The sequence below is a fragment of the Antechinus flavipes genome, chromosome 1 (genome assembly GCF_016432865.1).
Source record: "Antechinus flavipes isolate AdamAnt ecotype Samford, QLD, Australia chromosome 1, AdamAnt_v2, whole genome shotgun sequence".
NCBI classification, from domain to species: domain Eukaryota; kingdom Metazoa; phylum Chordata; class Mammalia; order Dasyuromorphia; family Dasyuridae; genus Antechinus; species Antechinus flavipes.
This window is the reverse complement of record NC_067398.1, coordinates 389,744,600-389,759,425: the sequence shown is the minus strand read 5'-3', so window position 1 is coordinate 389,759,425 and position 14,826 is coordinate 389,744,600. Positions and strand designations below refer to the sequence as shown.

The 14,826-nt window shown below is 36.9% G+C and overlaps 1 protein-coding gene across 1 annotated transcript in view; it reads right to left on the bottom strand.

Moving 5' to 3' along the window:
- Nucleotides 1-13,756, bottom strand: part of ICE1 (interactor of little elongation complex ELL subunit 1) — an 89,770-nt gene extending 76,014 nt beyond the window's left edge. Inside the window, exon 1 of the mRNA XM_051973445.1 lies at nt 12,350-13,756. Within this exon, the coding sequence (XP_051829405.1) occupies nt 12,350-12,433 (84 nt within the window). The 5' untranslated portion in view covers nt 12,434-13,756. The remainder of the gene's footprint in view (nt 1-12,349) is intronic.
- Between the last annotated feature and the right edge of the window lie 1,070 nt (nt 13,757-14,826).

Sequence of the window (14,826 nt, the reverse complement as noted above, 5' to 3'; positions counted from 1 at the left end):
AAGCCAAACATGAAGAGTTCTATATACAATAGCTTTTCAAATCACATGTAGTCCTCTAAGCAAAATCATGCTGCACCAAAATTTAGATGCTTTTCTGGAGCATCTAAAAAAAATTTTTTTTTCAATGTGATTTTTTTTTATGTTATACTATAATTTATTTGATAGACTCCTAGAACTTTAACCTGATTTGATTCATAATGTAGATGATTCAAAGACATAATAAATAGTCATATGGAGTTTTTTTTTTTAATTTAAATGTTTTTCATTTATTTTACATTTTGCCAGAAATGGGAAATGTTATGTGGCTTAAACACTTTTGTATCAAATATAAAAATGTTAAGTATTTCCTTACTCAACATGAAAAGCTCAAAACCATATACTAAATATGAAACAAGGCTTATGATGCTTTCATTTGTAATTTTAAAATTATCAGTAATCAATGATTAATAATGCTAGGCCTACTAAATTAAAATTTCCCTGTTCTAGCCCAGTTCAACAAGTTGACTAAGAATCAGAAGATCTGGTATTACTCCTGGATATGACACGAAGATACTGCATAATCTTAGACAAATTATTCAACCCCAGTTTCAATTTCTTTTTCTGTAAAAATAGGGCTGAGCATCTGACTACATTGAGAATCAAATGATATTACATGAGAAAGTACCTTGTACACTACTAAGCACTAAAAAATCAGAGGAAGACTCCACTGCATGGTGCACATCTTCTATGAACAATTCATGAAAAGATGGCCAAGTTATCACACAAGACAAAAAGAAATGAAAGAGTACTGGAATGAAATTTGTACTGGAATGAGTTATTTATATCAGTAAGATTACAAATCCATCAAAGTACATGAGAACAAAGAACAGATACATTTGATCGAGAAGTATACAAAGATTTTAATACACATTTCATTTAAGCCACACAATAAATCTATGAATTAGGTACCATTTTTCTTTTTAGCGAAAAGAAATTGAGCCTCTAAGAGGTTCAATGAATTCTAGCCCATGGTCACTGAACTCCTATATGTAGTGGAATCTGAACTCTGGTTTTCCTAACTCCAAGTCAAACATCACATATTCTATAATATCATCTTACAAACACTGTCCCCCATCATGAGGACCAGATTTCTGTGAAAAACAAGATACCTGAATTCCAACTGGGGAAGTTCAAATCTCAAGTTTCCATTTGAAAAGGAAATCAGCTTTTATTGATTACTTGATTTATTTTTAGTTTGATTAGGCTCCCTTCCTTAAGAACTAGTCCTTTTTAAAAAAATTGTTTTCCTTCAGTTATATGTAAAACAATTTTTTACATTTGTTTTTAAAACTTTGGATTCTCTTCTTCTCTCCCTCTCACCCCCATTGAGAAGGCACATATGAAGCTATGCAAAATATATGAAGTCTTAAGAGCTAAGCCACACTAACAGAGATAGTCTAGGTTACCTACAGATTTGGGTGAATAGATTGAGAGTACATCTTTTCACCATTTAGTAGCAGATACTTTTAGAAAAATAAAATAATCATAAGATTATAAGGTTTTTCAAAAGGCTGTCTCCTTTTCTAGTGGGGGGGGGGGGGGGGGTGGGGAAGGGAGGGAGGAGAGGAGATATGACCAAATGCTAAGCAGAAAGCAGGGGTTGACCAGAAGCCAAGTTCCTTTATCTGGCAGCTGGAGAAAAGTTTATCAGCCGTTACAATGTAAAGCCCCCTTTTCTTTTTCTTTAGCTAGAATCTAAGTTCAGTAAAAGTCTCTGCTAAGGAAGATGGGAAGTGATTGCTAACCACCAACCACAAGTTCCTCTTTCCCAGTATATTTTCTGGTTACAAAAGATATCACCTAGAGAGAAAGGATGTCGGATAATCAGCAAATAATTAAGAAAGTCTGGAAGAAGCTAATTAACCAGGGGCCTTGCCTTTGTCCAAATGAATTATGTTCAAAACAGTTTCTATAATATTTCCAATTTGGTTTTCTACAGCAACAATAATAGGTTTAAAAAAGAGATAACTGAAATGAAGGCAGTCATGGCATTTTGGCAAAAAGTCTTAAGATTTGAAGTTGGAAGATCTATGCTTTAAGTCTGATTATACTTACTACTTTTCTAACCTTAGAAAATTACTTTACCTCTCTGGACTTGTTTCCCCATCTAGGCAAAAAGAGAACTGGGCTATATGATTTTGGTGGTGGTCTTCATTGCTACTACCTTCTAACTCTAAATCTTATAATGCTAATAATATAATGAAACCTCAGCTATTAAGAACCTTGAGGACTATGACAGCATGGAATTCATACTAGAAATGTAGAGTAGGTTCCAAGGGTAGGTTGCATATTTGGAAAACTATCAGCATAATTGATTCTATTAATAACTAAAACAACAAAATTTTTATGATTATCTCAATAGATGCAGAAAAAGCTTTTGACAAAATACAATATCTATTCCTACTAAAAACACTAGAGAGCACAGTGAATCAATGAGGCTTTCCTTAAAATGATAAGTAGTATTTATCTAAAACCATCAGGAAGCATTATCTGTAATGGTAATAAATTAAGAGCCTTCCCAATAAGATCAAGAATAAAGCAAGGATTATAATTCCATTATCTGATATTATACTAGAAATGCTAGCTATAGGTATAAAAGAAAAAAAAAATCAGAAGCAATTAGAATGGGTAAAGAGGAAACAAAACTCTTACTCTTTGCAGAAGACATGATGCTATGCTTAGAAAATCCTAGAGAATCAGTTTAAAAAATCCAGGAAAAATAATGAACAACTTCACCAAAATTATAGAATATAAAATAAATCCATATAAATCATCAGCATTTTGATATGTTACCAATAAGATTCTGGAGATGTAAAAATGCTTGGGAGTCTGTCTGCCAAGACAAACCCAGGAACTATATGAACACAATTACAAAAAATTTTCATAAAAAATAGTCACATTTAAAGAATTCAAAAAATATTAATTGCAGAATAAAATGACACTTCTACCTGAATTAATTTGCTTATACCAATCAAAATATGAAAAAAGTTGTTTTATAGAACAAGAAAAAATAATAGCAACTTTATCTGGAAGAGCAAAAGGTCAAATATAACAAGGAAATCAAATTTTTAAAAAACATGCATAGGAAGGGGGGGAGTCTATCTGGATATCAAACTGTACTACACAGTGGTAAACATCAAAACAATTTTGTACTGGTTAAGAAATAGGGTGGGTTGGGTGGGTTGATCAGTAAAATAGATTAACACCAGACAAGGTAGTAAATGGCCACAATAATCTAGTGTTTGATAAACCCAAAGATCTAAGCTTTGGGGACAAGAATTCACTATCTGACAAAAATTGGTGAGAAATTAGGTAAGCAGTTTGGCAGAAACTAGGTATAGACAATATAGCTTACATACATAACAAGATAGGTCAAAATAGGTACATTACACACATACACATACACACACACACACAAAATCTTTTCCCTCCATTTGGCTCAGTGACTTAAGATGTAAAGGGTGGTATAAGCAAATTAGGGGGGAGTATGGGAAATTTTACTTGTCAGATCTATGGATAAGGGAAGAATTTATGACCAAATAAGAGACAGAGAACATTAGGAGATACAAAATGAATAATTTTGATCACATTAAACAAAATCAATGCTACCAATATTAAAAGGAAAGCAGAAAAAAAATTTATGGTAGAAAAAAAAATAAAGGTTTTATACACACACACACACATACACACACACACACACACACACATCAGAAATGAGTCAAACTTACAAGAAAAATGAGTCAATCATTACGCCCAAAAAGTTATCAAACTGTGCATACCCCTTGTTCCTGCAGTGCTACTACTGGGCTTATACCCCAAAGAGATACTAAAGAAGGGAAAGGGACCTGTATGTGCCAAAATGTTTGTGGCAGCCCTCTTTGTAGTGGCTAGAAGCTGGAAATTGAATGGATGCCCATCAATTGGAGAATGGCTGGGTAAATTGTGGTATATGAATGTTATGGAATATTATTGTTCTGTAAGAAATGACCTGCAGGATGAATACAGAGAGACTTGGAGAGATTTATATGAACTGATGCTGAGTGAAATGAGCAGAACCAGGAGCTCATTATACAACAATGCTACTATAGGAGGATGTGTTCTGATGGAAGTGGATTTCTTCCTTCAAAGAGATTTAACTCAGTTTCAATTGATCAAAGATGGACAGAAGCAGCTACACCCAAAGAAAGGACACTGGGAAATGAATATAAACTGCTTGCATTTTTGTTTTTCTTCCCGGGTTCTTTATACCTTCTGAATCCAATTCTCCCTATGCAACAAGAGAACTATTCATTTCTGCACACATATATTGTATCTAGAATATACTGTAGCATATTTAACATGTATAGGATTGCTTGCCATCTAGGGCAGGGGATGGAGGGAGGGAGGGGAAAAATCGGAACAGAAGTGAGTGCAATGTTGTAAAAAATTACCCTGGCATGGGTTCTGTCAATAAAAAGTTATAATTATTTAAAAAAAAAAAAAAAAGAGTCAATCTCCAATTCAAAAATGGTCAAAGGTTATGAACAAGCAGTTTACAGAGGAAGAAATCAAAGCCATTTACAGTCACATAAAAAATGCTTTAAATCACTCAAAAGAAATGTAAATTAAAATGATTGAGGTTTAATGTCATATGCCTACTGAACTGGTTAATATGACATGAAAGGAAGATAATAAATGTTGGAGAGCATATGGAAAAAGTGGGACACTAATTATTCACTAATAGTGGAATTGTGAATTGAACAAAATATTTTGGAGAAAAATTCAGAATTACTCTCAAAGGGCTTTATAAAACTGGGCATACTCTTTTTTGACCCAAAAAGAATCAAAGGAGAAGAAAAAGAATCTATATGTAAAAAAATGTTTACAGCAGCTTGTTTTGTGATGGCAAAGAATTTGAAATTGAGAGAACATCCAATAACTGCAATGGCTGAAGTAATCATGATATATAACTGTGATGGAACACTACTGTACTATCAGAAATGATGAGCAGAATGCTTTCAGAAAAACCTGGAAAGATTTATATGAACTGATGCAAAGTGAAGTGAGTAGAAGCAAAACATTACATACAGTATCAACAATATTAAATGGTGATCAACTATGAACACTTTAGGTATTCTCAGCAATACAATAATTCCAAAGGACTTATGAAAAATGCTATCTCCATCTATAGAGGTGACAAACTCTGAATGCAGACTGACACACACTTTTTATTTATTTTCTTTTTCTGGAGTTTTTTCTTTTAGTTGGTGGTTTGGACTTTTTTTGGGGTAACAAGGATAATATGGAAATACGTTTTTCATGCCTTCACGTGCATAATCTGTATCAAAATACTTGTCTTCTCAAGGAGTATGGAGGTTGACCTCCACAATCAAGTGCTTTGCTATAAAATATATAATTCTTGGGAATTAAGATGTTGATTTAATTCTGGAAAATGGGGGTAGCAGGTGATGACCACAAGATGTTCTGTATATCTTGTGATATGCTTTTGTAATAACTACAGAATGTACCAGGATATTCTTGAAATAACCATAAAATTTGTAAAGCTCTAGCTGGCCAATCAGAAAGAGAATGCCCACATTGCTCAATATTGTGCAAGCTAACTGATTTCTCATTATTGACTATAAGCTTTGTTAATAGCAAAATAGTGTCTTTGAATCTACAGAGGGATTTTGGATCTGATTTGTTATGCAACTGTATGCCTTGCTAATAAATTGTTTTGCTGGAATTTAACTGCCTCAGTTTTTATCAATTTCACTAGTGATAATACCCTTCTCAAAATATATACAGCTCCATCAACCACATTTGAGTATCTCTTTAATTAGCATTGAGAAAAAGACAAAGACAAAAACCCCTTAAGAGGTTTTCATTAAAAAATTGTTACTACATAGAACTCAATTTAGATATTTTTAACATAAATGTGAGTGTTTTCTAAAAATACCCACAACTTTAGCCAAATTTTTAATTGTCAACCTGAATACACCTTGAAGTTCATTTCCTTGTCCTTATAATTCCTCCTTTTCTTCTCCATTGCAGAATTACTTTTATATTACTATTTAAAAAATTGCTTATCTTTTCAAGGTTCAGCTCAAATTCTATCTTCCTCTCTTTAACTATGCCACCTGAAAGAGATCTTTCCCTCTTTCCAAATACTTTTGATTAATTCAGCATTCAGTTACTTGCTGGCATCCATCTTTTTACACATCTCTGATGCTATTGACCCTGAACAAGATATTTAACCTCTCTGAACCCCAGTCTTCTCATTTGTAAAATACAAATAGTAACGCATATAAGTACAAACATCCTACTAACTTCTATGTGATAGAATAAATTAGGGCAATTATAAAATAATGTAAATGACCCCTATGAGTTTACATCGTTGATCTAAGTCCTTTCCATATAGTGTACAAACTTAAATTTAAAATTTCATACTCCGCTGTTAAATGGAGCTGAAGGAAACTGGAGTGAACCTCCTAAAATTTATGTTTTCTAATCTTAACTGGGCCCTTCCCTAATATATTTGCTATCCCATTCTCCTCAGTTGTTATTCCAAATTTTCTTAATTCGCATATAAAACAGGGAGAGGGGGAAAGAGACAGAGTGGGATCATCCTTATTTCTCATTTCATTATTCTTACATTGTGCTCTCTTGTCAAAAGGATAGAAAGACCTTCTCCTTGCCTAGGCAAACTTTTCTATAGGTACTCTTGATGCCAAATCCTCTTCATTTCTCTAGTACATTTCCCCCGCTATCATTCCCACTCTCATCTTCCATCATTTCCTTTCTACTAATTCCTAATTTACTGTCTGCAAACATAATCAAGCTTATTCTCAGTTGATCTGACCATATCCAACAGTCATCATCCTATATGTCTCCTAACTTCTCATCTAAAATCTTTGAAAAATTTATTTTCAATCTATGCTTCTATATCCTCTTCTCTACATACACAGAAGACTAGCTAGCTGATATAAATGAAGCACCAAAGTACCCTGAGGAAAACCGAAAGTGACATATTGGAGCCAAGCAAATCACTCTGTCGACTTCTTTTCCTTCAGGCCCTGATGAGGACAGCTTAGAACCTTGAATCCAAGTATTTTGGGTATAGAGTAGCAAAAGACACCACCACCACCACAACAAAGCCAAATCACTAGACCTGCTTTAGGCCCATTCTCCATAGCCTTCATTGTAGGAAGAAATAACTACAGATACAGAGAGAAGGCCACCTTTCTCATCATCACCGCCAAAAATTGTTGACCAACAACCAGTTAAAAAAAGATAGACAGACACAGGTTTCTGAATGTGTAGTATCCCCCAAAGAACCATTATGACCAAATTCCAGTTTCCAGATCAAGGAGAAAATATTATACACGACTAGAAAGAAACAAATAAATATTGTGGAGTTACAATCAAGATAACCCAAACACAAGACTTAGCAACTTCTACATTAAAGAATCCAAAGGCGTGGAATATGATATTCTGGAGGGCAAAGGAGCTAGAATTACAACCAGTAATTACCTACCCAGCAAAACTGTATGTTCTTTCAGGGAAAAAAGTAGATATTTAATGAAATAGAGGACTTTCAAGATTCCTGATGACATTGTACCTCTCCCTGTCCTGGCTCTCCCTAACTACAATTTTTCTTTTTCAGTTTCCTTCCTTGGTTTTCATCCATATTATACTATCATCCATGCCAAAATGTGGCCTTAAAGATCCACTCTGGGCCTTCTTATCTTTTTTACTCTATATTATTGATGGTTTTGCCTAAGTATTTTAAGCTCAAATATTTCTCTTTGCTATCTTCAAGTGTTTAAAAGACTGTCAATGATTCTCTGGGGGATTTTGCACACTCAGACACCTGTGTCTAGCTTCTTTTTGTTGGTTGTTGGTCAACAATTTTTGCTAGTGGTGATGATAAAGGGGGACCTCTCTCTCTCTGTAGTTATTTCTTTCTACAAAAATGATCACAAATAACAAAACAAAGTATATCATTGGAAATACTATGCTTTATAAAGATTCTATATGCAGAGTATTCCTAAAAAATAAATATTATACTATCTTGATATTACAGTGAGAAATACTGAAAAATTATGTTTCCAAAGAATGTTCTAAGCTTCAAGGTGATTGTAAGATACTACTCCTAAGTACCACTCACCAGTAGATTTTAAGAATATGAGAAATTAAGGAAAGGTAGGTTTCCACAGAACAATTAAGTTTCAATCTCTTGGAAGCCTTGAGCAAAACAAGGAATTGGGAGCTCCATGAAATCAGTCAATCAGAAAGTCCTGTGATTCTGAGAAAACCACAAGCTTAAAATAATAGCCATTACAGTTCAAAGTGGTTGGGATCAAAGACCTGACAATATTTTGAATCTTAAGGTTTGTCTTGTTTTCTTCCTTTATACTTAAAGGGTAGAATTTATAAAATTTTATAGACCTGATGGGAGGAAAATGTTAAATAAAGCCACGATGAGGAAGATTTTAGCAGTACTTCATTGAGGTGCTCAAGCAATATGTGATGTCATTTTTTTAAAAAAATTGGAAAGGCAGAGTTGAGATGAGAGAATAAAAGCAAAGACTGGCCCAGCCACTTCAAATTCCTTTGAGTGGTGACTGAACAGATTTTGAAGCATCACAACACCCAGAAAGCAGAGTTTTCTAGCAGAAGGTCACTTCAGTTTAGTAGAAAAAGGCCTGTGATACTGGAGTGGGAGTCCAGCCTATAGTCCTGGTACAGACCATGACATGCCAACACAGCCCTGTCTCCTGCACTATTGTGGTCCCAAGCCCAGCCTCGTATCAGCAAAGCAAGAAAATTTGGTGTCTAGGGATATGTGTAATTGTGAAACAAATACCTGAAAGGAGTGTGATATGTCTAAAGATAAAAAAGAAGGTATTGAGGAAATATCCTTTGGAGGAAGGCAGCCCAGAATATTTAAGTTAGATTTTACTGAAATGATACCAATGGGAAAACTGAGATATTTACTGGTTATAGTGAACTATTTGATAGGATGGGTGGAAGCTTTCCCCTGAGATTTGCTGCTGCAAGAGAAGTTAGTGGAATACTTAAGTATAGTGGAGACTAATGATTCTGATAATGGAACATACATGAGAAGGGATATAGACTCATTACACCAGGGATTAAAGGACCTATGGAGGAACCTCAAGAAAGGATTTTTAAAAATAACTTATAACCTCTAAAATTGACTTTGCACCAGGACAATTAGGGATATTTTGGTGGGAGGGGGAGATGAACTGTGCTTAGAGGAATTTTAACAAACAATATTAATATGTCTATTATTTAAATTTTTAGGAATGTTTATAGTGACTTCTTGATTGGGAAGGAATTGAATTAATTTTTTTTTAGAATGAAAAATTGTTAATTCTGATAGGGTTTTTTAATGTGAAATTAGGACAACCCCATCCATGAATCTCTTATTGTTATCAATTAAGATTACACTTAGAACTTACTTAGGATATGTGATCTTTGAGAGCTAAATTGACCTGAGGCTTCAAATGAAATTTACTATTTGAGTTAAACTCTCTTGGTACTGTAATTGATGTTGTTTAGAGTTTTGAATTTAGGCATAATTGTCTAATGAAATCCTCAAGTCAGAAACCCACCATTAGAGAGAAATGCCACAAACTACTCAGAGGAATGTGATCCTGAATTGTTACAGGTGAAGATCAGTATCTAGACAAGAGTAGGAAGGACAACTCTCACCTCTGCTTAAGATGGGATCCTTCTGACTCAGTTTCCCAATGGTGTTCCTTTGAATAAGAACCTACATGATTCCTGAGTCTAAAGGTGGAATTGTTACTGCATAATTGATTGTCTACTGTGAAAAAGAGCTATGGAAGCTTTATCCTTTCATGTATGTGCTCTCAAGCTGAAACCTAAAGGACCAGTTTAGATACTATCATAATCATGTTCCCACTTTTTTCTCTTATAGCAAATTTCTACAATCAGAGCAAGTAATCAATAGAAGCCATGAGCATAATTAAAGTATGTAAGATCTTGAAGTTTTAAATCTGAAAATATGTAGTTATTATATCCTAAGTAGGTAAATGAATATTTGGACCAGTCATCTAAATGTCGGTAGATACAATTGTGAACATTGGATATATGACAAGGGAAATGAGACGTGCTTTTACATATTTAAGGGGTAAAGAGTGGGAATATTAGAAAGATTGTAATCCAAAACGGAATGGACCAATCACGATCTTTGAGGGGAGGGACTATGACCAGCTAACAAGTATAAAGCTTCTCTTGCATAGTACATTGTCCTCCCTCTTCCACACAAGAGAAGCTAAGCCCACTTCTGGCCAGAAAGGTTAAGACAATTCCTTAAAGTTCTTTAATAAATTTTTTCTCATATCTGAGGATGTGTCAAGTGTGTTTCTAACAATGCTAAGCATGCACACAAATTTAACAGTAACAAAGTTTTCTTAAACTCAAAATTTAGAGTTAGTACAAACTGCTATAGCCATAATAGGTAGCTTATCTCCCTAATGCTACTTGAGTAATGAATTCTGGGGCTATTTCAGTTATGTCTTTATACTGCTAGTCTTTGAAAGTAGTAGACATTTATTTGAAAATAATTTAAAGTTAAAAGAGAACATAAAGTTCACCTAGAACGTACAGTATTTGACTAATGAAGAACCAAAGCTGGCAGCATGGAATAATGGAAAGAGGAATAATGGAATCAGAGGTCTTGGTTTCAAATGCAGCCTGGCATATTTACTTGACCTTGGTCATCACTTAATCTTTCTGGGACTCAATTTCCTCATCTACAAAATGAGGGAGTTGAATTAGATGGCCCCTATGATCTCTTGTATAGATGAACTAATAAAAACAATCATTAAAAGATGATTCACAGACTTAACAAAATTGGGGGCTCTTAAATGGGAAAAACAAAACACTTCTTCGTTTTTTTTATGTAGTAAATATTAAAAGGTAGTACCTTAAGTGATATTCTTACAGCACCTATTTGTCTATATTACTCCTAAATGCTCCATAACACCTTACACACACTCTTTCTTTGGGATCAAATGTGCAAATTCCTCTAGTTGCAATATGTGAAAAGTCATTTACATTTATTGACATAGTATCATACCCTCTCCCAACAAGGTTGACATCATCACACAGTTGAAATCATCAGGGAAAGGAAACAAGAATTCTCAAATGGCATTTTTTAAAAGTCCTCACAATCAGTTCCTAACAAGAATTACATACTGGGCTGCAAACTGGCTACCTTGATGTTATTCACTCACATTTCATCTCAATTCCGGGTGCCTCTGCACAAGCTGAATTCCAAGGTGCCTCCCTCCTCACCTCTTCCTCTTAGAAACACTAGCTTTTTTCAAAATTCCAGCTCCAGGATCTTCTCCATCGTAAAGTCCCATTTACTTATTTTGTATATTTTTAAAACTGTTTACGTTGTCTTATTCCTCACATCATTCTTTCCTTTCCTCCACCCAAATAATGGAAAAACAAAAATTAGTAAATAAGATGGGATGAGTCTCTGTCTTTGCACCCCCAGTAGCATGCATAGTGTTTGGCGCAGAGTAGGTGTTAAATAAATAGTTGCAGGTAGGCTGACGCTATCCAAGTCAACCTTTAAAGTTATTTCTTCAAGAGATTTCCACTTCCTTAGAGCTGAATAGTCAAGGGGAAAAAAAACAAAATACAAAAACACTATCTTCTGCAACTTCTAGCAATTCAAGGCGTAACCACACCTCCCGGGGGGAGTGCTTCGGTTGGGAGGAAGCTTTAAAACAAACACAATGGGTTGGGGGCGGGAGGGGGGAGAAGAAACCCTTTCAGTTCTACAAGAACAGCACTGCACAGTCAGCCTTCAGCAACCATCCCCATCCCCAAGGCAAAGAGCCAAAGCTCCACGGGAAAACTTAACCCAGACCGAGAAAGAGAGCGTCTACCCGCGCAGTCAGTCCCTAAGCAAAGCAAGAATCCGTCATGTTCCTAAGGGCTGGTCGGTCCGCAAACTTCATCCACGAGCCCTAGGACCCAACTCCCCCTACACTCCACGACGTACTCCCCCCAAAAGAACACGTGGCTTCTAAAACGAGAGAATTCCTTTTCCAAAATGTTCCAGGAGTGGGGGCGGGAGTGCGAACCCCAAATACAAAGAGATGACAAAAGGGGGTGGGGTGGGACCTAGGGACAGCGGTTCAGCCAGCTCACAGACCCTAGCCTCGAAAGGGGCGGGTCCCAGGGATGAACTTGGGAGGAGGGCGCGTTTGGAGTGGGAAGGTGGAAGGAACCGGGCCCTCCCCTCTAGGCGCACAGTCCGTACCTGTTGGAGCGCGGAGCAGCCCTGACAGCCCGAGGCATCCGCTGCCGTTCCCGCAGCCTTGGAATGAGTCTCCCCGGGCATCATGGTGCCGCAGGAAGCCGGGTTCCTCTGCCTCAGGGACCGATCGCCTCCACCGCCGCTTCGTCCGACCGCCGCCGCCGCTGCTGCTGCTGTTGCCGCCGCGGCCGCCGCCGCCGCCTGCCCGGCCGGAGCCTGCGGAGCCACTTCCCGCCGGGACCGGGTGAGTCCATCCGGACACCGATGTCCCCGCGGAGCGAGCGAGCGACACCCCGAGCCCGTGGTAGTCGCCGCCCCGGGTACCGTGGGGAAAACGCTGCGCCGGGCACCGCCCTAGAGAGCGACGCGACCCAGTTAGGACCCTGCCGGGATGAGGTTGTCGATAGTACAGCCTGAAAGAAACGCGCTAAAGCTATGTCTTGCAGGGATCTGAAGATCTGCCGATCTGGATGTTCTAAAGAAAAATAAATAAAAGTGTTGGCGGCGTCTGGCTGGGGTCTCTACCCCAGAGATCTAACTATGGAAATTCCTGAGCAGGCATTTGTTCAAGTCTACTAAGTCGGAAGAAGATGGGAGGCAACGCCCTCTTCTTGAAGGGAGAAGGCGGGGCTTCACCTGTAGCGTAATATTTCTGCTGCGTGGAGGTCGAAGGCCCCCAGGGCGGGGAAAGTGACTACCCGGAGTTATAGAAAGATGCCTGTGAAATTCACTGCTTTCCCGCGTCGTTCCTAGCCCTTAGCGGAGCGCCGTTCCCAGCGTGCCGCGCGAGAGACGAAGCGTGATGGCAGAGTGGTCCAGGGGCCTGGGTAGGTCCTGGTACCTGGTCGCCCGACTCCAAACTTTCCCTACTTTCTGGAGTTGTCTCCGACTTTCCTAACAATAATCTTCGTAGTCATATGTATGTGATCTGGCCCTTTAAGGTTTGCTAGTGCTTTCCTTTTAAAAGATCTGATTTGACACCATCTTCCCACCCACCCAGTGACGTAGGGCTCTCGTTATCCTCATTTAGTGGGGAGGACATTCTGGATCAAAAACGCAATCTGTTCAGGCTTCTTGGCCTCTCAGAGCACCCACAAATAATAAGTTTTTTCGTCATCAGTTTTTTAATAACAGCTGATAATTTGCATGCGGTTTCTCTTTAGAGCTTCCTGGGACCACTGGGCATTTGCAGAGTAGAAAACTGTCGCAGCTGGTGTAAATCCAAGGCTTGCTGACCCAGCACCTTGTGTGGTTCGGAATTGGGAAAACCGTGTTAGCATTGGCAATGTCTAGCCAGGGCCTGAGCTGAGCTGAACTCAAGGTTAAAACCTCCAAACAGGATGAATGAACAGATTTCCTTGGAATCATTCAAATATAGTATATTTGTTCTGCTAATAAACAATGTAATATTTCCAGCTAATTTACTTAATTGGTGTGACCTTGTTGCAAATTAATCTCTCTGGATAAGTTTTCTTCATCCATAAATATGTGTGTATATGTATATATATATATATATATATATATATATATATATGTATATATACATATATATACATAAATTTATATATTTATATAATCTATATACATAAATATATATATTTATATAATCTATATACATATATACATAAATATATATACACATATATATATATATATACATATATATATATGATTAAATGATGTATGATAGAGCTTCCCACACTATGAGGAGGAATACAAACCTCGTTCAGAGCCCTTCATATATAGGCATCTCTGATATCAACTTAGTCTTCTCGACAATAGAGGCAATGTATCATATAAAAAAGTTAGTAAGAAAGCATTTATTAATTACCTGGCATTGTATTAAATGCTAGTTGTTATTATTAGATGCTCTAAGATACTTGCCTTCTAATAGAGAATATTTGCATTTTTATAGAAGAGGAAGACATTTGGAAATGGTGGCAAGGAGAAGACATTTGGGAGTGGTGGCTAGGAAGGAGAGTTGGGGAATAGTAAATTGATCTATAGGACTTTACATATCTCCATAAGGAACTATGGTAGTGTGGTCATATGGATTTCATTACTGAGCAAGGGATAGAATTAGGGTTAGGGTTGCAGGGAATTAGTAGTATGTGTATCAGCTGGGTAAATTAAAGAGTAGCTAGATGGGATGCAAAACATTTTTGTGGTCTGAGATTATACACACGTTATGTGTGTTATATATATTTATGTATATATTGTGTATGCACTATGCATATATATCCATAAATGGGGACTCAATATAGAGATTTTACTATTGAGCAGTGTGGGAATACCCTGAATCCCAGCTTCTTAAACTGGTTCACAACCCCATCTTGTAATAATGATTTATTATCAGTAAATGTTTGTTTTGTACACCTATTTTATATACCTCTATACCCAGGGTTGTTAAAATTTCTTAGGCAAAGGAGGGTCACAAAGTTTAGGGAAAAGTTTAAGAAGCCTTGCCCTAGATAAATCAG